The following is a 25127-nucleotide window of genomic DNA, read 5'->3' on the forward strand; positions in this document are numbered from 1 at the left end:
GCCCCTTTCTCTTGGAGGCCCCCTCCCTTCTTTCCAGCTCGCTCAAAGAGGTGTGTGGGGGTGATGGTGGTGAATCCTGCTGCCTGGCAGAGAAGGGGGGGTGTCCCCTAGCTGGAAGCCACCCAAGGCGACCCTCCCCCAATTCTAGTTTTAGTTCTGGAAGAGAATGTCAGGTCTGGGATGGGGTGGAAGGTGCCCCCCGTCCCTCCTTCAAGCCCTGCCAAGAGGGCACTGTGGGTGACGATGGTGATCACATTCTCTGGCTTGCCGGTGGGAGGGGCAAGGGATCAGGAAACCGGAGGGTGCTGCAATAAAAATGTCAACATCATTGTCTTTGAATTCCTTCAGCCTGGATCTGAGCGACCTGAAGGCAGGGACATTACTCCGAGGAAGGTCTCTGGGGGGGTGGGGTGACACTTCTCTGGGGGAAGGTCTCATAAAGGGGTGGGTATTAGGGTATTTTCTCCTTTTCCAGGTCTTGGTGAGATGCTGGAGAACTGTCCTTGAACATAACCAGAACAAACCTACCGCAGAGTGCTGTTTTTCAGTCAGGAAACTTCTGGATAATCGACATGAGAACAGAAAACCCTTGACCTTTTTACTCCCTCCCTTTGCTGCCAGGGTTACAGAGAAGAAGGCGTCTGACACCAGCGCTTCCCGACCCCCCTGTTTTGGATGAATCCATCCTTGATGGGGGGGGAACACAATTTTGCGCAGGCCTCTGAGACTCCCCAGGACCAGTAGGAGCCCTGGGGGCTGTAAGGTAAATTAAATACCATATGTAAAGTAAATTAAATATACTAGGTTTAATTAGGTATCCAATAAAGACAACACCATGCAATATCCAGACAGGAAGAGAAGTTTAGTGTTTTACCGAGCTGCTACCCGCTCTGGCTCGGTGCACGGTAGAGACCACATGGCTGAAAAGGAGGGGGGCTGAGGGCTGATCTGGGTTTAAGTAGGGAAGGGGGCGGGGAGAAGGTGTGGCCAGGTGAGGAAAGGTGTGACCACACTGGGGCCTGGGACCCCACCAGATGGAAGGTGTGACTGGGAATCCCAGGATGAGACCTCCAAGTGTGCCAGTTACTTAGGTGACACAGGTACTGGGCAGAGACTTATGCAGGAGGTAGGAAGGCCAGGGCCTGCAGATCTTACAGAGGACATCACCCCCAACCTTGTCCCTGGCCCCTACCAATCTAAGCCTTCCCCACCCCCCTTTCTCTGCAGGATATGAGGAGATTGCAAACAGCTCCCTGGCCTTACTTAGAGATTTGTTCACCATTCCTTCCAGCTACAAACATCCCCCCCCCCCAGGGTATTGTTTAATTACAGAGTGTGGGATCTGTTTGCTAAGTGAATCCGGGCCGGGCAGGGTTTGGGGGCGGGGAAGGGGTCCCGAGACTAAGCATCCCAGGCTCAGCCTAGCCCAGCCAGGCTGCCAAGGGACCTGGTATACAGGTAAGGGCTGGCAGACCAGGGGGGCTCAGGGCTCAGGTGTCCCTTCGGCTGGCCTTGAAGCCTCTGCAGTTCCTCTGCACCTCAGAACCCCTTAGAGACCCTGACACCCCTCGTCCAGCTGTCTGTACGAGACCTAGCAGCCGGGGAAGACATTCACATGCTAACAAAGACATCTCATCTCCTAGCAAAATGGCGGTGGTACCCGGCCAGGGTCCTTCCCTGACCACTGCCCGCTCCCTGGGGATTCCTCAGGATCCACGGAATGTGACCCTGTCTTCGGTCTTCCCCCTCAAGCACCCCGTTTTTGAGTATCTACAGCACTCAGGGCCCCAGAGAGGGGCAACTAATTCTCCCATTGTGGAGTGCCCCCCCCAACCGCACACAGCCCGCCTCCCTGGGAAGGGGGGGCTGCACCCCCAGAACTGGAACCGGGGGTGGGGGGCAGCAGCTCGGCCTCGCGCACCCCCAAAGCGCTGGGGCTGAGGGGAGCATGTAAATGAGCTGCCAGTGAGGACAGCTGGGAGACGCCCGCGAGGCCCCTCCGCGGCGCTCGGGGGCCCCGCGTGGAACGGGGCTGGCGCTCCGGGGGCGCGGGGACGCGGAGGTCGGGGGGCGGCGCGGGGGCAGAGGCGGCCCGGAGGGGGAAGGGACGAAGTTTGAAAGTGCCCGAGCGACTCTTCCAGGGAAAGTTTCCTCGGGGGGCCCCATGGACAGAGAGGGGTCAGGGGTGCCGGGGGGCTGGCGGCGGGGTGGCCCCCGAGGGGCCGGCGGACCCCGGGAAAGCGACCCCTCCCCCTGTCCCGTTCCGGCCCGGCTGGGAGTCGCCCAGTTCGGGGCCGCGTGTGTTAGTTGGGGTCGCTTTTCAGCCGCTCTCACGGGTCGGGGGGCGCCGCAGGAGGTCGGGAGTGGGGGTCCCCGGTAGCCCCAGGGGAGAGCTTTACTAGGAGGGGTTCCCCGCCCCGGGGCTCCCCGGCGCGACAGAGCCAGCCCCCCGCAAAGGGGAAATGTCCCGGCGCCCCGGCGGCCCTCTGCGCCGTTTGGGGCGCTTGGAGGCCGCGGGGGGCGGCGGCCGGGCCGGCAGGGGGCCCAGCGAGGAAGCCCAGGGACCCGGGCAGCCGCCCGAGGGGCTGGCGAGGGCCGGGAAGGCCCGGGCTGGTGAGAAAGGTCGGATTTGCCGAGCGGAAGAAACACAGATGGCGGCGGCGCGGCGCCATTCCGGGCCGGGAGCAGGCAGCCAGCAGCCCTGTCCTCACCGCGGTCCGCCCGCCGCCGCTAAATACCCGGATGCGCCGCCCGAGCGCCAGACGCGGAGCTGGGAAAAGGGAGGCGGCGCAGGCGGAGCCCCAGCACGAGCCTGAGCCCCGGCCGGAGCCCCGGACCGGCGCCCACCGCGAGGCCCCGCACAGCCAACGCGGCCGGCCCTCCCGCCCGGCCCCGCCGGGGCGAGGCGGCCGCGGCTCCCCGACAGCGCGCCCGGACCTGGCCTGCCAGCCGGGGTCCCGCGAGCCGATCCCGGGGCGGGCAGCCTCCTTTGCGCAGCCTCGGACCGGGGCGGCCAACTTCGCCAGGCGCCTTCCACCCAGCGGGGGCCGGTCGGGCAGGGCACCACCATGACCGAGAACTCCACGTCCACTCCCGCGGCCAAGCCCAAGCGGGCCAAGACCTCCAAAAAGTCCACAGACCACCCCAAGTATTCGGACATGATCGTGGCCGCCATCCAGGCGGAGAAGAACCGCGCGGGCTCCTCGCGGCAGTCCATCCAGAAGTACATCAAGAGCCACTACAAGGTGGGTGAGAACGCCGACTCCCAGATCAAGCTGTCCATCAAGCGCCTGGTCACCACCGGTGTCCTCAAGCAAACCAAAGGGGTGGGGGCCTCGGGCTCCTTCCGGCTAGCCAAGAGCGACGAGCCCAAGAGGTCAGTGGCTTTCAAGAAGACCAAGAAGGATGTCAAGAAGGTGGCCACGCCAAAGAAGGCCACCAAACCCAAGAAGGCTGCTCCCAAAGCCTCCAGCAAGAAGCCCAAAGTCACCCCCGTCAAGAAGGCCAAGAAGAAGCCGGCTGCCACGCCCAAGAAAGCTAAAAAACCCAAGGTTGTCAAAGCCAAACCCGTCAAAGCATCCAAGCCCAAGAAAGCCAGACCAGTGAAGCCCAAAGCCAAGTCCAGTGCCAAGAGGGCAGGCAAGAAGAAGTGACAGCCAAGCCCTCGCTTGCGGACACTCCTTCCTCTCTCCTCTTTTCTGTAAATACTTTCTCCTTTCTTCTCTCTTGATCCTCCTCACCTGCAACCCTTTGCCCATTCTAGTCTGACTGTGTAAGACACAATTCTGATGCCTCAAGAAATTGTGGACAAATTTTTTTTTTTTCCCTTAAGCCAGTCATGCAAGAAGAGCAGCAACACATCTCAACTCGAGGATGAGAATATACTTCTATTTGGTTCTGGACATTTGCTGTCAGTCTTCTGGGGTTAGGGACTTGGTTGGACTTTTGGATTTTCCTGGGTGGCTTGTTTGCTGTGAAGGCAGATGGGGAGGAGAATGGGCGAGGCGGTTTGTTCTGCCCAGGAGCTCCAAGTTGGGCACTCTGGGACTGTTTGCCTTTGGTGGGGGAGCAGGGAGAGAAAGGGTGAAAAACTGGCCACCTGGCAGTGGTTGACAACAGGGGTGTCCAGGCCTGTTTCCTCCTCACTTTTTGTTAGTCTGCCCTGTGGCTTCCCTATTGTCTTTGGGAGAGAAGGAGGATTAACATCGCTCCCTGCAGAAGCTGTAGCTTCTTCCAATCAGCTGGGAACTCACCGTGTGGCTGGGGTCTTTCGGTGACTTATGCAAAGTCTCTTGATAAGTGGTAGTAGAAATTTGTGGGGTAAGGGTAGGGAGTCAGTCAATCAAGTGCCTCAGTGTGCCCTATTGAAACTGGGGGTTTTCCACCCATTTGGTGGATTGCATCCTAGAGGAAGACTTTTTTTCTTGTCTGCTCCTCCCGTATTTGGGGTGGCTTTGCTTGGTCTGCTGAGGCTTCAGCCCCAGCTACTTTACAAGCCTCCGATCTTTTTACTCCTGAGTCTTTGCTAGTACTGGGGGGGGGCAGGGAGAATAGGACTTAAGTAGTTGGAATTTGCTGCGTAGTTTTAGGTCTGGTGCATGTGTGTCCATATGTATATAAGCGTAGCTAGGGCGATCCATACGCCTCATACCAGGAGCTGGGAGAAAAAAATCTGTACAGTTGTCTGTCTTATTTTTAATAGGAAGAGTGCGCACTCTTCCTCCCTCCCCTTTTTAAACAAGTGTTATTTGTGCTGCCGGGAAGAATTTGCTGTCGTTGTCATTTTAAAACTTTAAAATAAAATTGGAAAAGGAAGCCCTGAGCGATGTGGTTTTTTTCCCCTCACCTTTAAACTAGAAGAGAACGTGAAACAATTGGGGGAGATCCTGGGTGGGGGCCCAAGCTTGCACCTGAGCTCCGAGGGAGGGGTCCGAGAGGAGACGGAAACAAAAGGACCCGGGGGTTGGGACGTTCTCCGGGCGTCTTGCCTTTGGTGTCCAGGGGGCACCCCGTTTCTTTCCCAAGGTGTCTGTGGGCGGGGGGCGGGGCCGGCCGCGCCCCGCCCCCTCGGCTCCCCCCTCCAGTCTCCACTTACGAATCACCTTCGGTCTTCAGCAGCTACCGCCCGGCCACGCCCACAACCCAGGGGCCGCCCCGCCCCTCTAAGGTGGCCCCCCTCGCGCTGATTGGTCGCCCGGCCCCGGCCTCCCCACGTGACGGGCAAAGCCCGAGTTCTTAGTGCGCACGGGTCCCGCGGTGTCTGCTGGCGGCTGGCGCGATGTGGGCTGTGGGCTTCTGGCGCGCGGCGGCCTCGGCGGCCCCCCGCGGACGCCGCGCGCACTCGGCGCTGGCGCAGCTGAGCGGCATCCTGGAGGCGGAGCTGGAGGGGATCCGCGGGTCTGGGTTGTGGAAGGATGAGCGTGTCATCGCCTCCCCGCAGGGCTCGCACATCCACGTGGACGGCATCCCCGGAGGTAACTCCCCTCCCCGCCGGGTGGCCGAGGGTCCGTGGGGCTCGCCCAGGAACGCGGGCTCCGGAGCGGCCGGGAGCTGGGGGCGCCGCTCCGCCCTCCTCCCGCGGCCGGCCTCCCCGGGGTGTACTCGGTTAAACCGGTTTCCAGGGCGGGAGGTTTTCCCGGGAGTAGACGGGGACGCAGCCCTGTGAATGCATGACAAAAAGTCACCTGGCCAGAGAACCGCAAGCGAAGATCCCGTTCCAGATCTAAACTAGTCCTCGCTGCGGCTCGCGCCTGCGGTAATCCTGGCAGCTCACTAGACTGAGATCTGGGCATCCTGGGTTAAAGCCAGTCTGGGCAGACAAATCCCCAAGACTTCGAGTGTTAATTGGAGATGATCCGATGAAGAAACAAAAAGCTAGAAGAGGAGTGTGTGGTTCAAATGATAGATCAAAAACCCCCACAAAACTGGAGTGAGGGCTGGGAAGGTGGCTCAGTGGTAGAGCGCTTGCCTTGCATGCCTGAGGTCCTGGGTTCGATTCCTCAGCACCACATAAGCAAAAAGAAAAAAAGCCTGAAGTGGCGCTGTGGCTCAAGTGGTAGAGCGCTAGCCTTGAGCTGAAGAGCTGAGAGACAGCGCTCAGACCCAGAGTTCAGGCCCCACGACCAGACCAAAAAAAAAAAAAGAAGAAGGCTGAGATCTGAGGATCATGGTTCAAAGCCAGCCCGGGCAGGAAGGTCTGTGAGACTCTTATTTCCAGTGAACCACCAGAAAACTCACCTTGAGCTGAAGAGCTAAGAAACAGTGCCCAGGCCCAGAGTTCAAGCCTTATGACCGACAAAAAAGAAAAGAAAAGCGCACGAACACCAATATTCTGTTGTGGTTGATGCCCGGCCGGGAGGACAGACAGGACTGTAATCGTACAAAGTAATTCACATTTTGGTGCACATTTACTATAACATTCTTGCCATTCAGTACAAACAGTGGACTTTGGACCACCCACCTCTTCCTCACCCCCTCCTGCCTCACCCCTGCCCCCATGTAAGGACCATTACACCATGACTCCACCCACCCACTCCAGCTGAGAGAGAACTATTTACAGAGTCTAAAGGAATGTTGTTGTTGTTTTTTTTTTTTTGTTTTTTTTTTTTGGTCCGGTCCGTGGGGCCTGAACTCTGGGCCTGGGCGCTGTCCCTCAGCTCTTCAGCTCAAGGCTAGCGCTCTACCACTTGAGCCACAGCGCCACTTCTGGCTTTTTTCTTTTTGTTTATGTGGTGCTGAGGAATGGAACCCAGGGCCTCATGCGTGCAAGGCAAGCACTCTACCACTGAGCCACCTTCCCAGCCCTAACGGAATGGTTTTAAGCCAATAATTCTCTTATTTACAAGAGAGCCCTCCCCCCCCCCAAAAAAAAAAAACAGAAAGAAGAAAGTGGGGGATAGCTTAAAAACCCCCAGAAGTGGTGCTGTGGCTCAAGTGGTAGAGTGCTAGCCTTGAGCAAAAGAAGCTCAAGCACCGTGTCCAGACCCTGAGTTCAAACTCTAGGACTGGCCATAAACAACAACAACAACAACAACAACAGAATAGCTGGATTCTAGAAGAAATTGGCCACCATTGTTGGCCACATTTGGTCAGGCGGCTGCCTCCACCTCCACATCCCCTGGCCCTCTGGCAATCAAGCCTTTTCAAAAGAAAAATTAAAATTAAAAAAAAATTAAAGTGCTGGGCGCTGGTGGCTCATGCCTGTAATCCTAGCTACTCAGGAGGCTGAGATCTGAGGATTGTGGTTCAAAGCCTGCCGGGGCAGGAGAGACCGTGAGACTCTTATCTCCAATAAACCACCAGAAAACCGGAAGTGGCGCTGTAGCTCAAGTGGTAGAGCGCTCGCCTTGAGCTGAAGAGCTGAGGGACAGCACCCAGGCCCAGAGTTCAAGCCCCACGACTGACCAAAAAAAAAAAAAAAAAAATTAAAGAAAAGTAGAAAGATAATGAAAGGAGATTTTGAAAAGGTTTGACATGATTCCTCTTTTACACCCCAGGAATCCTCAACTTCTGTGCCAACAATTACCTGGGCCTGAGCAGCCACCCCGAGGTGATCCAGGCAGGTGTGCAGGCTCTCAAGGACTTTGGATCTGGCCTTAGCTCTACCCGCTTCATCTGTGGGACTCAGGTACACAGCTGTCTGCTTCCCACAGTCCGCAGGGTGCTTCAGCCAGATCAGCTAATCCCATTCTAAGCCCCAGAGCTACAAGGGTAGCAAGGCTGGGGCAGAAAGACCGGCTTTGCCGAGAACACTTCTGCTTCAAGCCATGTGTTGGTGGCTCACAAATGGTAGAGTACAAGCCTTGAGCTAAAAGCCCAGCAAGGGTGCAAGGCCTTGAGTTCAAATCCCAGTACAGGCATCAAAAAAAAAAAAAAAAGCTCTGGGAAGGTGGCTCAGTGGTAGAGTGCTTACTTTGAATGCATGAGGTCCTGGGTTTGATTCCTCAGCACCACATACAAAGAAAAAGCCAGAAGTGGTGCTGTGACTCAAGTGGTAGAGTGCTAGTCTTGAGCTGAAGAGCTAAGGGACTGTACCCAGGTCCAGAGTTCAAGCCCCAGGACCAAAAAAAGAAGGGGAGGAGACCCTACTCCTGTTGCATGTGTTGCCTCTTTTCTCTCTGAATGATGAGGTACAATAAACGTCACAGATAGAACTCCCTTCCTATCAGACACTTTTGGACAAAAACCTCATCCAGACCAAACAGCTTTCAACAAGTAGAGGGTCAAATGAGTGCAGAATTGTTTAGGTGATCCTCTTTTAGGCTATAGTACAACCCAAAAAGAAACACTTAGCCTGATATTAGGAAGGTATATCTTCCCCATTGGCATTTGTAATTCCATAGACCAAGCCCAGAACGCCTCACTGGGAGATCAACCAGACTCCTGAGGCCTAGGGTAACGTATGGCTGAGGCTGTAGACTTTCTGGTCATCTGTGGCCCCCTTCCCTCCCTGCCCACCCCCCCACCCTAGGCTTTAACACCTACCTGTCTCACATACTTCCTTTAGACCATCCACAAGAATCTAGAAGCCAAGTTAGCCCACTTTCACAAGCGGGAGGCAGCCATCCTTTTCCCCAGCTGTTTTGATGCCAACGCCGGTTTCTTTGAGGTATGTGGTGCCCTGGAGCGCTTGGGGGTAGGCAGTCAGGAGAGTCTGGTCTCAGGCTGGTGCCACCCCTGGAGGCTCCAATATCCTTTCTGTATAGAGGTTGGGTGAAGTTGGCCAAAGAAGGCTGGGGCTTGTGAGGAGCCCAGCTTCCGGGGAGTTTGGGGATAACTAGCTCCGCAGGAAGGCTGGGAACACCTGGGACTACCTGATGTCTCTTCCTCCTATCACCCATCCAGCCCGGTGCTGGGGCCTGGTGAGCCAGGTGGAAGGGAGCGGCACCTTGCTTCCCTGTCCTGGCTGGCAGTGGGATCTGGGACTCAGGAAGTCCTCATAGGGGACGTGGGGGTGGCTGGACCATCACTGCCTCCCTCCAGGCTCTGCTGACCCCCGAGGATGCAGTCCTGTCAGACGAGCTGAACCATGCCTCCATCATCGATGGCATTCGATTGTGCAAGGCCCACAAGTATCGGTACCGTCACCTGGACATGGCTGATCTGGAAGTCAAGCTGCAGGAGGCCCAGGTGGGTTGAGGACAAAGCCTGTGCTTACCCTCAGGCTCCCCTGTCAAAGATGAGGATCAGAGAGGCTCCCTCCTCATTGGCAAATAGCCTGGAAGTGTGGAACAGCCAGGTCTAGAGCTCAAGTTCCTCATGTCCCGGCTTGCCTGAAGCAAGCACCGTCCAGCAGTAGGCACCGGGCTCAGGTGTGGGTGGGAATCCAGGCGCTGGGGGCTCACACTTGTCGTCCTAGCTAGTCTAGAGGCCTGAGATCTGAGGAGGATCAGGCTTCAAAGCCAGGGTGGGCAGGAAAGTCCAGGAGACAATTATCTCTTATTAACCAGCCAAAAGCTGCAAGTAGAGCTGTGGCACATGTGGTAAAACACCAGCCTTGATTTTTTTTTTTTTTTTGCCAATCATGGTGCCTGCTACCACTTGAGCCACAGCACCACTTCCAGCTTTTTCTGCTTATGTGGTGCTGAAGAATCGAACCCAGGGCCTCATGCATGCAAGGCAAGCACTCTACCACTGAGCCACCTTCCCAGCCCCCTAAAACACCAGCCTTGAGTAAAGAAGCTAAGGAACAATGCCTAGGCCCTGAGTTCAAGCCCCAGTACTCACACTGACATACACCAAACACACACACACATACACACACACACACACACACACACACACACAAAGAAAACTTGAGTGGATGTATCATTAGGACCTGAGTTTACTCCAGCTTGCCCTCTAGAACCTGGCTTAAGGCGGGGGGGGGGGGAGGGGGAGAGATCCAAGCCCCTTCTTAGTACTCTGGGCTAAGTGTAACTCCAGACCCCCTAAAAAGAGAGGCTCAGAGAAGAGAGGCCTAGAAAAGAGAGGCTCAGAAGAAAAGACTTTCCCAGGGGCTGGGAAGGTGGCTCAGTGGTGGAGCGCTTGCCTTGTATGCATGAGGCCCTGGGTTTGATTCCTTAGCACCACATAAGCAAAAAGAAAAAAAGCTGGAAGTGGTGCGCACTGTGGCTCAAGTGGTAGAGGGCTAGCCTTGAGCTGAAGAGCTCAAGGACAGTGCCCAGGCCCAGAGTTCAGGTCCCACGACCGGACCAAAAAAAAAGAAAAGAAAAGAAAAGACTGTCCCAGTGCCAAGTAGCCCAGAGAGCAGGAAGTAGCTTGGCCCAGCCCTGTCTCACCCACTCCTGCGTGTGTGTACCTTGCAGAAGCACCGGCTACGCCTGGTGGCCACCGACGGGGTGTTTTCCATGGATGGTGACATTGCGCCCCTGCAGGACATCTGCCGCCTGGCCTCTCAATACGGTGCCCTGGTCTTCGTGGATGAGTGCCATGCCACTGGCTTCCTGGGGCCCACAGGACGGTGGGAGCACGTGGCCCCCTGAGGCTTGGGTGGGGCTCCCCAGGGTGGCTGGGAAACAGGGAGAGCCCGGCCCCACCTGCCCCTGGCCCTGGTGCCAGGGACAGCAGTGCTCACTTCCCTTGCAGGGGCACAGATGAGCTGCTGGGCGTGATGGACCAGGTCACCGTCATCAACTCCACTCTGGGGAAGGCGCTGGGGGGAGCAGCAGGTACCTGGGGGAAGGGGGGCAGGAACCAGGGGTCCTCTATCCATTCCCGTGGCCCTGGGGAGCGCAGGAGGGCACATGGGCTGAGGGAAGTGGCTGCAGGGACTGGAAGGCTCTGGCCCCTGACCAACTGTCCCCTCTCCCTTTGTTCTCAGGGGGCTACACCACAGGGCCTGAGGCCCTGGTGTCCCTCCTCCGGCAGCGTGCCCGGCCCTATATGTTCTCCAACAGCCTGCCACCTGCTCTTGTTGGCTGTGCCTCCAAGGCTTTGGATCTGCTCATGGACGACAAGAGCACCCTCATCCAGTCTATTGCTGCCAAAACGCACGGGTGCTGTTCCCAGCAGGGATGGGATAGGCTGAGGGGTGGGGCAAATGCCGAGGGCCTGCCCAGTTACATAGAGTTATCTACTCTGTACTTACCTTCCTCTCTCTTGTCTCTGCCTCTGTCCCTTCTTCCATCTCTGCCCTCTCTTGTCAGTCCTACCTTTAGACCTCTCTTTGTTCTGCCTGTCCCCGACCTGGTGGCCTCTGCGGGGGAGGGCCTCTATCTTTGTCTTGATTGGACATGGCTCCTGGGCCACATGCCCAGCTGACACAGATAGCAATGCCGTGTGAGACACGCAGCTGTGTCCACAGGTTCCGTAGTAAGATGCAGGCTGCCGGCTTTACCATCGCGGGAGCCAACCACCCCATCTGCCCTGTCATGCTGGGGGATGCTCGACTGGCTTCCTGCATGGCGGATGACATGTTAAAGAGAGGTAAGGGACCAGTGGGGCCCAAAGGGAAACTGTAAAGTGCAGATGGTTCCTCCCCCAGGACTATTGCCTCTCCCACATCAGCCGTGTGTCTGGACTCTTGCACTGTGAGGCACCCCGCCCCCACCCTGTAAGATCCTGGGCGGCCCCCTTGCCCCTTGCAGGGAAAGTGCCAGCCGCAGCTCCTGACCCTGGTATGCCCTTGCTATCTGCCTTCCCAGGTATCTTTGTCATTGGATTTAGCTACCCGGTGGTCCCAAAGGGCAAGGCCCGAATCCGCGTGCAAATCTCAACTGTGCACACTGAGGAGGACATTGACCGCTGTGTGGAAGCCTTCGTGGAGGTGGGGCGGCTGCACGGCGTGGTGCCCTGAGCCCTGGGTGGGCACCAGCAGAGCCAGGATCTCTGCTACCTCCGGGACAAGGAAGGCTTTTTGGTCATGTTCCATGGCTGGACTTGTCTCACAAGAGGCTTGGGCGTGTGGCCGTGACAGTTTGAAACAACAGTGTGAAAATGGCTGTGACACTTTGGTCTGCTTTATTCTCTCTGAAGAGGCCCCGTCTTGTCACTAGTTGGATCAGGAGCTGGGACTCTGAGGACAGGCACTAGAGACCTCAGAGCTGCCCTTCCCCAAATTGAAATGGCATCTAGAAGCTAGGTACGGCCAGTTTGGCTGGATGGCTTCCTCACTGCCATAGAAGCAGCTGCGGACCCACTGTGGACCCTTTCCCATGCTATTATGCGAAGCTCCCTCACCCCTCAGCCGGTCCTTAGTTAATGCCTCATTCTCAGCACCCCATCCCAAGAATGTTCTATTGCCAAGCACCAGTAGCTCATGCCTGTAATCCTAGCTAGTCAGGACGCTGAAATCTGAGGGTTGCCGTTTGAAGACAGCTTGGGTGGGAAAGTCTGTGAGACTCTTCTATCTGCAGTGAACTTCCAAAAAGTCAGACGTGGAGCTGTGGCTTGAATGGTAGAGTGCTAGCCTTGAGCAAAAAAGGCTAAGGAACAATTAATTGCCAGACCCTGAGTTCAAGTCCCTGGACCAGCCAAGGAAAAGCAAAAGCTGGAAGTGGAATCCTATAGCTCCTGTGGTAGAGCTCAGGCCTTGAGCCGAAAAAGCCAAGGAACAGGCCCTGAGTTAAAACCAAGTATCAGCTGTGTGGTGGCTGGGTATGTAGACCTCTTTTGGAGGAAAGGCAGGATTAGGATCCCAAAGAAAAGAATGGAGCAGCTGGGTGGCGGTGGCTCACTTCTGTAATGCTAGCCACTCAGGAAGCTGAGATCCAAGGATCACAGTTCAAAGCCAGCCCTGGCAGGAAAGTCCATGAGACTCTTCCAATTAACCACTAGAAAACCAGAGTGGCGCTGTGGCTTAAGTGGTAGAGCACTATCCTTGAGCAGCGCCCAAGCTTGGAGTTTGAGCCCCAGGACCCACAAGAAAAAAGAATGTGGATCACCAGTGGAGTCTTGGAGACTTTGGGCAGACCGCGTTCTTGGGTGTTTGCTCCAGATTCCCCTGCTGTTCTGTTAATTGACTCCAAGCCCTCTGGCAAAGGCTTTCTTTCAAGGCCTGCAGTCTAAAGATCAGCCTCCAGGGGGCGCAGGGACCCAGGCTATGCCTGCCCCACTCCCTTAGGGCTGGGGGCGGCACACCCAGTTGGTGGGGCGGCTCCCAGACAAGGCCCCAGCCTCCAGGGTCCACCACAGCTCTGCCCTAGGAGATCACAGTCCCTCCCCCACTGCTGCTGGGTGAGGAAGGGGCCTCTAGCTCTCCGCCCGGCCTGAGCAAGGTTCGCAAAGTGCTCACAATTTGCTTGGGGTGAAACTGAGGCGAAAAGACTGATTTTCTTTCTTTCTTTTTTTTTTTTTTTGTCGGTCGTGGGGCTTGAACTCTGGGCCTGGGCGCTGTCCCTCTTCAGCTCAAGGCGAGCGCTCTACCACTTAAGCTACAGCGCCACTTCTGGTTTTCTGGTGGTTTATTGGCGATAGGAGTCTCATGGTCTCTCCTGCCTGGGCTGGCTTTGAACCGAGATCCTCAGATCTCAGCCTCCTGAGTAGCTAGGATGACAGGCGTGAGCCACCAGCGCCCGGCTTCTTTCTCTTTGTTTTTTGCCAGTCCTGGGGCTTGAACTCAGGACCTGGGCACTGACCCTGAGCTTCTTTTTGCTCAAGGCTAGCACTCTACCACTAGAGCCACAGCGCCACTTCCAGCTTTTTCCCATTTCTGTGGTACTGAGGAATTGAACCCAGGGCTTCATGCATGCTAGGCAAGCACTCTACCACTAAGCCACCTTCCCAGCCCAAGACTCATTTTTATTGAGGACCAGGTCCAGTCCAGCCCTGAGTCCACCCATCTTGAGACCACTCTGAGCCCTGGCCCTGCAGATACTTAGAAGCTGGGGTTCCAGGAATCTGAGGCCCAAGGCCCAGTGCAGGCATCCCACAGCATAAGCACTAGCAGGCCACCGCCAGGAATAAATGCTGAGCACAGTGCAGAGAAGGGAGGGGACATACACACACACTTGGCCCAGTGGCCAGCAATGCTAGGCCAGTGGCTTCATGTGCATGGTCTGCCCAGGCTGGCCAAGAGCAACTGCCAGGTGCTGTGCAGTGTAGGCAGCGGGGCCAGGCCAGGCCAGGCCCACCAGCCAACTCCCAGGCTGGCACTGTGCTCCCCACTGGGCACCATGGGCCAGCTGGTGGCAGTCACTGGGTTCTGTATGCCTAGGCCTGGGTCTTCCACCAACATCCAGGAGGGAGAGAAGGTGCTGGGCAGGCACAGCAGCCCTCCATACACACGTCTTTCACCTAGGCTGGCAGGACAAACAGCAGGGACCGAGGGCCGACAGGATTCCCTGAAAGGCTGCATCCTTCAGAGCTCCCAGGCCTCGTCCCACATCCCCTGCATCTAGCACTGGGTTCACCAAGGGCAGCAGCAGAAGCAAAGGAAGGAGGTGGCCATGAGCATGCTGTGGCTGGGGTCATGGTGACACCTCCATCTTACCTGTCCTGCAGGGCTTTCAGTGGTGGTCTCTACCACCTCCCCACCACCACTGCCCTAGTAAGCAGAGTGCCAGCCCCTGTGGGAAGGGGCCTTGCCTGCCCTAAGGGCAGAGTAGCAGGGTGGCATGGGTTTCTGGCTTTCCCGTTCATTCTGAGATTGAGGTACTTCTGAGACTAACTGCTTTGCTATCCATGATCCTAAAATTCCTATCACACCCTGTCTAGAATCCTGTAAGTCTCCCCTGTTTAGGGATTATTATAATAGCCTAATATTTTGCTAGCCATAGATGGCTCATGCCACTTGTCAGGAGGTTGAAATTTGAGGATCAAGGTTCAAAGCTAGCCTGGGCAGGAAAATCTGTGAGACTTTTTATCTTCAATTAACTACAAAAAAAAAAAAAAGTTCAGGAATAGAGCTGTTGTGCAAAGTGGTTAAGCATTAGCATTGAGCACAAGCTCAGGGACAGTGCTCAGGCTCTGAGTTCAAGCCCCAGAATCAAGACATACACACATATACAAAAAACCTCAGGGATTCTCTGCACCTGGGGTGGGTTGCACCCAACTTTTAGAGAGGTCTGGAGGGGTCTCCAAGAGTCTCCCAGCTCCCCCAACCTTGAGTGTCAATCCCAGCTCTGTTGGCACATTTAGACCTGTCCTATCAGATTTCCCCTGGGTGTTTCCCTTGCCCTCAGATTCCAGAAAGACCATTCTCCCTAACCCACCACAGACTCCCTCTGCCCTCACTAGCATAACTGCCAGTAGCAGTCTCCTGGTTGCCTTGACCCATTGCCCTCCTCCTCAGGTGCTAGCCACTCTACTTCCAGGCACCCCTGGTACTCAGGCCCTTGCCATGTGCTGGCATTCACCAGCAACTGTTAACCTCCTTCGTAACAAGTCACTCAGTAATTCTCTTGCCCTCTGTCCATGTTTTTCACTTCAGGCCATAATAAACACAAAATAAATGTGTGGGGCTGGGAAGGTGGCTCAGTGGTAGAGCGCTTGCCTTGCATGCCTGAGGCCCTGGGTTCGATTCCTCAGCACCACATAAGCAAAAAGAAAAAAGCCAGAAGTGGTGCTGTGGCTCAAGTAGTAGAGCGCTAGCCTTGAGCTGAAGAGCAGAGGGACGGCGCCCAGGCCCAGAGTTCAGGCCCCAGGACTGGACCCAAAATAACTAAATAAATAAATATAATAAATGTATAAGTCAATGTCCTGGTTCTAGAACTTCGGCTGGCTCCTCTGTTGCCTTCAGGCTAACATGAAACTCAAGGGAGGTTTATAAACTATCTAGTTTCCAGCAGATGAAGCCCCTGGAACAAGCCCAAGGGAGAAAATGCGTCTGTGGGGATTCAAAAGAACTTGAAGCATGGAGAAGCTATCTGGAGTCTGCCAGAAAGGAGACTGGTCTCTGGTCTCAAGCCTAGGGCTTAAATCAGCCCTATTTTGCGCAGAGAGAGGAGAGGATGGCGGTTTTAGTGGCTGGGAGGGCCACAGGCAGTGAGAGTGCCCGGAATGGGCTGGACCCTGGGCATGGAGGGGTTAACTACAAAAGCAATTTCAGAGAGTGAGATCAATGGGTTACTTACTGCCAGTGAGAAAGAGAGAATGAGGCTGCGGTGACAGTGCAGAGGCAGCAGCGCGGGGCTGGCAGAAGAGCATGCCACTCCGGGGAAATCAAGGCCGAGGAGGAGGTGGCCAGTGGCTACTCCGGAAGGAATGGCCAAGTCCAGCGCAGCAGACAGCTGGGGGCAGGGCAGAGGAGGGGAGGGGCCTTAGAGGCAAAGGAAAGAGGGGGGATGAAAGAGGCAGCCCTGTACCTGCGGGCAAGCAGAAGGGGAAGCAGAAGCACCACCGAGGGGCAGCGGCTGAGCCTGGAGGAAGCCCCAGCCTGGCCGCTCCAGCCAGGCTCCAGCAGGAGCCCAGTGCCCGGGGCTGAGGTGAGCATTGCCTGTCCTGGGCGGGGGGCACCCTACTACATGCTGGGTGCTGGGGTAGCAGGAGACATTGCCTTTCTTCTCTTTTCCCTGACTCCCTACACCTGCCTCCCAATTTGTCCACCGCCCTAGGGGGCCATGCACTCGAGGACACAGGACAGACAGTGAGCCACCATGGGGTGGGGGCGGGGGTGAGGGCGGACACACGTACACGTGCGCACGCGCTCAGGTTGTCAGGAGCCACCACCTGCAAGTCTGTCAGCAAGATACCAGCTTGGCAACTACTCTAGATCTGCCATCTAGGTGTGATGGTCGCCACCCACACATGTCCTCTCTCTGGGCCTCAGTTTCCCCCTTCATGGGGATATCAGGCCACTGGCCTATGTGATGGCTCAGGGATGCCATCTGGGTTTTACTGAAGCAACAGCTTGTTGCCACAGGAAGTCCTCCCATCCCAGGGGCTCCCTTGGGTTTCAGAGGCCTGTTGAGAAGGAAAATACACCAGTTCCTGGGGCTGGCACTGCCCCTCCCCCAGTGCCACATCTTCACCGGATTCTGGTCTCCACCTGCCTCCTGACTTGAGGGTGTCTAGCAATGACCCTCTTTGCCCTGGGTTTTAGGGGTGTTCCCTAGGAAACCAAGGCAGTGAATGCACACACACACATCCAATGTGACTGTTAGCTTTTGGCTCACACAGGTGGTTCTTAGCAGTGATCTTTGGCTTTGTTCTCCCCCTCCCTCATTTCCCAAGAGCCTTCGGTCCAAGACGCCTCATCAAACCCAGGCTGGGAGAACTAAGTCCCTGGGCCTGGTGCTGAGAGCTTGTGCTCCTGCCTGAGGGTGCAGCTTCTCTCTCCAGGTGTGCATCTGATGGGGAGATGGCTGACACCCAGAACATTTCCTTGGAAAGCCCAGGGAGTGTGGGCGCCGTGGCTGTGCCTGTGGTCTTCGCCCTCATCTTCCTGCTGGGCACGGTGGGAAATGGGCTGGTGCTGGCAGTGCTGCTGCAGCAGGGCTCCAGTGCCTGGCAGGAGCCGGGCAGCACCACAGATCTGTTCATCCTCAACCTGGCTGTGGCGGACCTCTGCTTCATCCTGTGCTGCGTGCCCTTCCAGGCGGCCATCTACACGCTGGATGCCTGGCTCTTTGGGGCTTTCGTCTGTAAGGCCGTGCACCTGTTCATCTACCTCACCATGTACGCCAGCAGCTTCACCCTGGCCGCGGTCTCGGTGGACAGGTGCGCTGGGCCCTGGGGGGCTGGGGAGAAAAATCTGGGCAGCCCCAGGAGAGAATGGGGAACCAAAGAGACTGGTGGGAGAAAAGGCAGGAAAGTTCTGAGATCCTAGGGAACAAGTGTGTGTCTTACGTGTCAACCATCTGACAAATAGTAGGTGCTCTGTCAGTACATGGCAGAAGAACCTCACAATGCATTCAGCAGATATAACTGCCCACACCTGGCCTATTACTGTACTCAGTATAGCAGGGTCAAAGGCAGGCTCACTCCCTATCTAATGATCTTTTTTTCTTTTTCGTGGTCAGTCATGGGACTTGAACTCAGGGCCTGAGCACTGTCCCTGAGCTTTTTTGCTCAAGGCTAGCACAGCAGCTCTACTTCCAGGGTTTTATTTTTGGTGGTTAACTGGAGATGAGTCTCATGGACTTTTCCTGCCCAGGCTGGCCTCAAACCGCGATCCTCAAATCTCAGCCTCCCGGGTAGCGCCCGGCCAGCTAATGATCTAGATGAGCGCCTGGCTATGCTCTTAAGCACGTGGTGTTAAGGCCCCAACCTTCCCCACCAGAGTAGTGGAGGAGAGGAAAAGGGCGCGTGCATCGCAGGCCTGACACCCTCTGATCGGGCACCTGCCCCCCCCCCCCCGCCCCCATCTCTGTCTGCCTTCAGGTACCTGGCGGTGCGGCACCCGCTGCGCTCGCGGGCCCTGCGCACCCCGCGCAATGCGCGCGCCGCCGTGGGCCTGGTGTGGCTGCTGGCGGCGCTCTTCTCGGCGCCCTATCTCAGCTACTACGGCACGGTGCGCTACGGCGCGCTGGAGCTCTGCGTGCCCGCCTGGGAGGACGCGCGCCGGCGCGCCCTGGACGTGGCCACCTTCGCCGCCGGCTACCTGCTGCCCGTGGCCGTGGTGAGCCTGGCCTACGGGCGCACGCTGCACTTCCTCTGGGCCGCCGTGGGCCCCGCGGGCGCCGTGGCCGCCGAGGCGCGGCGCCGGGCCACGGGGCGTGCGGGGCGCGCCATGCTGGCGGTGGCCGCGCTCTACGCCCTGTGCTGGGGTCCGCACCACGCGCTCATCCTCTGCTTCTGGTACGGCCGCTTCGCCTTCAGCCCGGCCACGTACGCCTGCCGCCTGGCCTCGCACTGCCTGGCCTACGCCAACTCCTGCCTCAACCCGCTGGTCTACGCGCTCGCCTCGCGCCACTTCCGCGCGCGCTTCCGCCGCCTGTGGCCCTGCGGGCGCCACCGCCGCCGCCACCACCACCACCGCGCGCCCTGCCCCGCGGGCGCCCGCCGCGCGCTCCGGCGTCGGGTCGGCCCTCTGTCCTCCGGTCCCGTCGGCTGCCCTGGAGCCTCCTCCGGGCCTCGCGGGCGGCTGCCGATGGGCAGCGGCTGGGATGCCCCGGGGCCACAATGAACCTGTCCGCGTGCAGGGCCTACAGATCTAGCTGCCCCCTGCCCCAGGGTGATGTCCAAGCGCACAGCTGAGCAGTGGCAGAGCCTGGCTTCAGCACAGTGGACACGTGCCAGGTGACAGTAGATCAACCCAGCTGGGCAAAGCCCCTCGACCAGCCCTGGCCCTGTCCAAAGCCGTCCAGAGGAGAGCTGCCCCTTCTAGGGCAGCTTCTAGGCCCTGCCTCCTCCCTCACCCTTTACCAAGCTCCCTCCCTGCTTGGTCCAAGCCTTCTCCTGGGTCCTTCAATAGCAAGATGTGATTAGCTAGGCAGGCATCAGTGTGGCTCACACCTGCAATCCTAGCTACTCAAGAGGCTGAAACCTGGGGCTGGGAAGGTGGCTCAGTAGTAGAGTGCTTGCCTTGCATGCATGAGGCCCTGGACTTGATTCCTCAGCACCACATAAGCAGAAAAAGAAAAAAGCCAGAAGTGGCGCTGTGGCTCAAGTGGTAGAGTGCTAGCCTTGAGCTGAAGAGCTGAGGGACAGCGCCCAGGCCCAGAGTTCAGGCCCCATGACCAGACCCCCCCCCCCCCAAAAAAAAAGAGGCTGAAATCCCAAGAGTTGCAGCTCAAAGCCAACCAGAACAGGAAAGTCTGTGAGACTCTTATCTCCAATGAGCCACCAAAGAGTCACAGGTGGACCTGTGGCTCAAGTAGAACATCAGCCTTGAGGGAAAAAGCTAAGGTGTTCAAGCTGCAGTACCATCACAAAAAAAGACAAGTATAATTAGTCCTGTAATACGAATGGAAAAATCAAGGATCAGAGAGGTTTAGTAACTTGTCCTGGTCATATAACTAGGGGATTTGGTAGAGTTTGGATTCAAACCCATGCATTGCTGGCTAATGTTTTCTCCTCAATGGCCTTTTTCTCTACTTCTGGAGCCTCCTCTTGCTTGGTTCCAAAGTTTCTCATCACCTTTTTTTTTTGGGGGGGGGGTCATGAGGCTTAAACTCAGGGCCTGGACACTGTCCCTGAGCTCTTTTGCTCAAGGCTAGCCCTCTACCACTTGAAGCCATAACCCCACTTTCAGTTTTCTGGTGGTTAGTTGGAGATAAGAGCCTCACAGATTTTCCTGCCCCAACTGGCTTTGAACTGTGATCCTCAGGTCTCAGCCTCCTGGGTAGCTAAGGTTACAGGCATGAGCCACAGGCACCTCGCTCCCCCTCCATTCTTCTGCTTTGCTTTCCTAATTTTCCAGCACCTACATCTGACTGGACGCTCTAGAGTCCTCAAGAGCTCCAGGTCCCTCCTTAGGAGAGTTCTACTTGTCTACTTGGGCAATTGGGCCAAAAGGGCTTTGGATCTGTCTGGCTCTGGGGACATTTCCTGATCTCCAAATGGACCTTGCATTATTCCTTCAACCCTTTAGTGGTTTAAGAGACACATTTTGCCACCCTTGGGCCCCAGCTGGACTCTCTGAGCTGCCCCCCCCCCCCCCGCTTCTCCATCCCCCCCCCACAGCTGTGGAAGTCTGTGGCTATAGAAACCACTAATTAACCAATAAATCAGTCTTGATGGTTTCCAAGATGCCCACCTCCCTCCCTCCTTCCCTTCCAGTACATCAATAATGTTCATTAGCTTTGGGGCTGAGAACTGAGACCCCGCGGCTTCCAGGGCTCCCTGGCTCACCTCCCGGCTGCTGGGGCGCCCTGGGACGGGCCCGTCTGCGCAGAAGGCAGCTGCATCTTCATCACTGCCAGCCACCTGCCACCAACTCGGGGTCAGAGAGCAGCTGAAGGCTGAGACCAGGGAGGGGAGCAACTCCCTCTAGTCCTTTGGTAACAGACTCCCACCCCAGACCCAGGGCCCTTTCTTCCACATCTCTGAGAGCCTCCAGATCACCCAGGCAGAGAGACGGCCAGAATTTGAGTATACTCAGACCTGGGAAGGGACTGGCCAGTGGGACCTTCCATGGTGCCTTAGAGACTCAGTAGAACCGCACAGTGGCTCAGAGGACTACACAGCTTGGCACAGAGAAGGCATGCAACACGTACTGGATAAAAGAGGACAGCAGCCCCCCCCTCCTTCCTTCCTTCCTTCCTTCCTTCCTTCCTTCCTTCCTTCCTTCCTTCCTTCCTTCCTTCCTTCCTTCCCCTTTCCTTACACTATCTGAGAGCCCCCTGAATCCAGGCTCGAGGGGAAGACCTGACAGCCTGGGCCCTGGTGAGCCAAACACACAGGAAAGGCAGAGCACTGTGACATGCAGAACGGGATGTAACTAAAGACCACATTGGTGTTGGGGGGGGCGGGGCTGGGAGGATGTTCAGGAGGACGCTCCTGCCTGCAAGGGGGTCACAAGGCAGGATCCCAAAGTTCATAGCATTTTCCTAGAGAAGGGAGGGACACGCAGGTGGGTGAGCAGGAATACTAGCCGCCTGAAGCAGGTGAGTAAGATCAGCGGCAGAGTGGAGAGTGGATGCAAATGTCACTCTTTAAGCCAAGGCTGCCAGCAGCCTTCTAGGAGGGAGATGAAACTCAGCCCCAAGTTGTCTGCAGAGGCCTTGTTGGAAAAGCAGGACTAAGAGGAAGGCAGTTCTCAGGGAGCCCCACCCCTCACCCCCAAGGCTTAGTGAGGAGTCAGGGAGGCCTGGACCCAGGCTAGGAAATGATTTTTGCCACAGTTGTGGCAGGAAGATGGATGGCCTGTTGCTGCCTCAGGCTGGACTCCCGGGTTTGCTTCAGGGGCTAATAAAGTACTTGGAAGAACAGATGATTGTATTCAGTTGGTTAGGGAAGAAACAGTCAATGGGACTGGTACTCAGGCTGAAGGAGCTCAGGCTGGTGTCCCCAGGGCCCAGGAGAAGCTAGGAGATCTCAGACCCAGGCCAAGTCCTGGTTGAGGGAGCCTTCCAGTCCCCAGGAAAAAGTTCCTAGACAACCTGTGTGAATCCCAGTCCTCAGGCAGGAAGTGTCCAGGGAAGGGAGTCATGGAGGAACATGTATTCTGGTCACTGGCATCTGACATGTGGGACAGGGTAAGCCTGTGAGCTCCCACAGGAAGGGAGGCAGGAGAGCGGGGTGAGCTGTAAAGACCTCTGATCTGGATGGAGATTGTTCTATATCCCAAGGGTGACAGGGAACCACTGGAGGAGACCAGAGTCACTCGAGCTTTAGATACCTCTAGAGTGGGTGGACAGAGAGATGGGGCAGGGAGATGCAGTGAGACGCCAGACAGGCAGGAAGGACAGGCAGTGGGAGAGACATAGTCAACTAGTATGTCATGGTTTGGGGGTAGATAGAGGGCAAGCAGGACAGCGATGTCCCTGGACTTCTGGCTTGGGCACTCAGCGTGACAGCGGAGACAACCCAGGGAACAGTTTAGAGGGCAGTGATAAGCTGGGTTGGGCCATGTGGTCATGGTGTGCTGGGCAGTCACAGTGGAGGCCTCATGCTTGGCCCTAGAATTTACATCTCATCTAGAGTCTGAAGATGGAGACACTGAAGCCGGAAAGATTAAGTGCTGTGCCCACGATTGCAGGGATAGGCTGGAAGAGAATTGGGGTTTTAACTCAGGTTTATGTGATTGCAATTTTCTGATTGCAATCCTTAGAGGGAGGGGGACGAGGCAAGAAGGACTTTGTTTTTTCTTTTTCCTTTTCTTTGGAGGTTATGGGGCTTGAACTCAGGACTTAGACTCTGTCCTTGAGTTTTTTGTTTTGTTTTTTGGTCGTTCGTGGGGTCTGAACTCTGGGCCTGGGCACTGTCCCTCAGCTCTTCAGCTCAAGACTAGCATTCTACCACTTGAGCGTCAGCTCCACTTCTGGCTTTTTCTGCTTATGTGGTGCAAAGGAATCGAACCCAGGGCCTCATGCATGCAAGGCAAGCACTCTACCACTGAGCCACCTTCCCAGCCCCGTGTCCTTGAGCTCTTTTCTCAAGGCTAGCCCTCTACCACTTTGAGCCACAGCTTCACTTTCAGTTTTATGGCGGTTACTTGGAGATAAGAGTCTCACAGATTTTGCAGCCAGGATTGGCTTTGAACCAAGATCCTCAGATCTCAGCCTGAGTAGCTAGGATTACAGGTGTGAGCCACCAGCACCTGGCTAGGAAGGACTTTCTTGGAGGGAGGAATTTGAATGAGAAAAGCAAGCCCCTATGCTGTCTGGTGGCAGGGCTGTGCCAGGGGAGGAGGGGAGGAGAGGCAGGCAGACACTGCCACCCCAAGCAGTCCCTCCCTTTGCTTGGGGTTGCCGGGGACAGCATCATCCATCTGTCAACCTGGAGGTGTAAAGCTGGGGAATAAACACCAATTAACCACCCAGAGGTTGCCTAATGAATATTGCTTGCTCAGCCCTGATAAAGGGCTCATTTGTGAACTATTGGCTACAGGCTAGATGAGAGGAAAGCGGAGGGACAGGCTAAGCAGAAATTGTTCCTGATTTAAGAGTAAGCGGACAAGACTAATTTATTGAGGCTTCTGCTTACAGCCAAGTCAAGAGGCTGGGAGGAGGGTGTGGGAAGAGGTAGGGGTGGGGAGGGAGGCAGGCAGCAGGGTGGTGAGGGCAGGGGATCCAGGACTGGGTGAAGTACTGCCTGTAAGAGTCAAGGCTCAGCCAGGCACCAGTGGCTCATGCTTGTAATCCTAGCTACTCAGGAGGCTGAGATCTGAGGATTGTGGTTCAAAGCCAACCCAGGCAGGAACGTTTGTGAGAATTTTTTTTTGTTGTTGTTCATGGTGCTTGAACTCTGGGCCTGGGTGCTGTCCCTCAGCTCTTCAGCTCAGGTGAATCTCTACCACTTGAGCCACAGCACCACTTCTGGTTTTCTGGTGGTTTATTGGAGATACGAATCTCATGGACTTTTCCTTCCCAGGCTGGCTTTGAACCTCAATCCTCAGATCTCAGCCTCCTAAGTCACTAGGATTACAGACGTGAGCCACTGGCCCTAGGCTTGTGAGACTTTTTTTTTTAAGGTCCAGTCGTGGGGCCTGAACTCTGGGTCTGGGCGCTGTCCCTCAGCTCTTCAGCTCAAGGCTAGTGCTCTACTACTTGAGCCACAGCGCCACTTCTGGCTTTTTTTCTTTTTGCTTATGTGGTGCTGGGGAATCGAACCCAGGGCCTCATGCATGCAAGGCAAGCGCTCTACCACTGAGCCACCTTCCCAGCCCCGGCTTGTGAGACTCTTATCTCTAATAAAACACCAGAAAACCGGAAGTGGTGCTGTGGCTCTAGTGGTAGAGCACTTGCCTTGAGCTGAAGAGCTGAGGGACAGTGCCCAGTCCCAGAGTTCAAGCCCCAAACCAACAACAACAAAAAAGGTCAAGGCTTCCAGGTTCCTGGTGCTGGACAGCTGTGGAGCTAAGGAGGAACATAGCAGAGGGCATCTGGGAGCTGCTAGGAGAGCTCAAGAGGCCGGTGAACCCAGCAGAAGGATATAAGCTTACTCCTGGATCCTGCCAAGTATGCGTGGCTCGGACCTCTATAATCCTAGCAACTCAGGAAGCTGAGATCTGAGGATCGATTCAAAGCCAGCCTAGGCAGCAAAGTCCATGAGACTCTTGTCTCCAATTAATCAAAGTAGAGATGTGGCTCAAGTGGGAGAGCACTAGCCTTGAGCATAAAACTAAGCAACTGTTCAAGCCCCAGCATTTAGCACCAGACACAGACACACAGACATACACATTCCTTGCTCCTGATCTTCATAGCTATGACTTTTCCAGGTCTCAAAAGCAGAACTATACTCTGCTTGTGCCAGGTCCAATCTGAAGCACTGGGTGGCATCCATCCTGAGGCAACCCCCCCACCAAGCCCTCCAGTCTCCCTCTGCCAGATCACCAAGTGCCTTGGTGATGCAGGCCATGCATCCGGGTTTTGGAGCTAGAGGATCAGCCTTGGTCATGGCTGCTTTGTGAGCACAGGAACAAGAAACCCACAGCCTGCAATCTCGGTCTGTGCCAAGGTCCAAGTCCAGCAAGGCCCCGTCAACCTGAACCTGCTTCTTCCTTGTAAAGTGAGATGGTCACATCTGGAGGGCCAAACTGGGGGCTGAGGCCCCTGTGGACCACAGAGTGAGGGGATTCAAGCACTGGCCTGGCCTCTGTCCTGGCCTTGGCTCAGCTGTTGACAGTCTGGGAAGCAGGCAGT

At 56.3% G+C, this 25127-nt stretch overlaps 3 protein-coding genes across 3 annotated transcripts; all 3 read left to right on the top strand.

The window, feature by feature from the left end:
• The first annotated feature begins 2964 nt into the window (after positions 1–2964).
• Positions 2965–4815, top strand: LOC122119130 (histone H1.0). Its single transcript, XM_042693079.1, has 2 exons — positions 2965–2979; positions 3014–4815. Exon 2 carries the CDS (start codon positions 3069–3071, stop codon positions 3651–3653), a length of 585 nt encoding a protein of 194 aa, XP_042549013.1. The 5' UTR covers positions 2965–2979; positions 3014–3068; the 3' UTR covers positions 3654–4815.
• Positions 4816–5273: 458 nt separating this feature from the next.
• Gcat (glycine C-acetyltransferase) lies at positions 5274–11947 on the top strand. Its single transcript, XM_042693078.1, has 9 exons — positions 5274–5474; positions 7497–7627; positions 8507–8608; positions 8983–9129; positions 10308–10462; positions 10588–10670; positions 10823–10997; positions 11306–11427; positions 11646–11947. The coding sequence occupies exons 1-9, from the start codon at positions 5279–5281 to the stop codon at positions 11795–11797; spliced, it is 1263 nt and encodes a 420-aa protein (XP_042549012.1). The 5' UTR covers positions 5274–5278; the 3' UTR covers positions 11798–11947.
• Positions 11948–17239: 5292 nt separating this feature from the next.
• On the top strand, positions 17240–19006 carry Galr3 (galanin receptor 3). Its single transcript, XM_042693052.1, has 2 exons — positions 17240–17598; positions 18262–19006. The coding sequence occupies exons 1-2, from the start codon at positions 17240–17242 to the stop codon at positions 19004–19006; spliced, it is 1104 nt and encodes a 367-aa protein (XP_042548986.1).
• The last annotated feature ends 6121 nt before the right edge of the window (positions 19007–25127 follow it).

The sequence above is a fragment of the Dipodomys spectabilis genome, unplaced genomic scaffold, assembly GCF_019054845.1.
Source record: "Dipodomys spectabilis isolate Male_0828 unplaced genomic scaffold, ASM1905484v1 ptg000163l, whole genome shotgun sequence".
NCBI lineage: Eukaryota > Metazoa > Chordata > Mammalia > Rodentia > Heteromyidae > Dipodomys > Dipodomys spectabilis.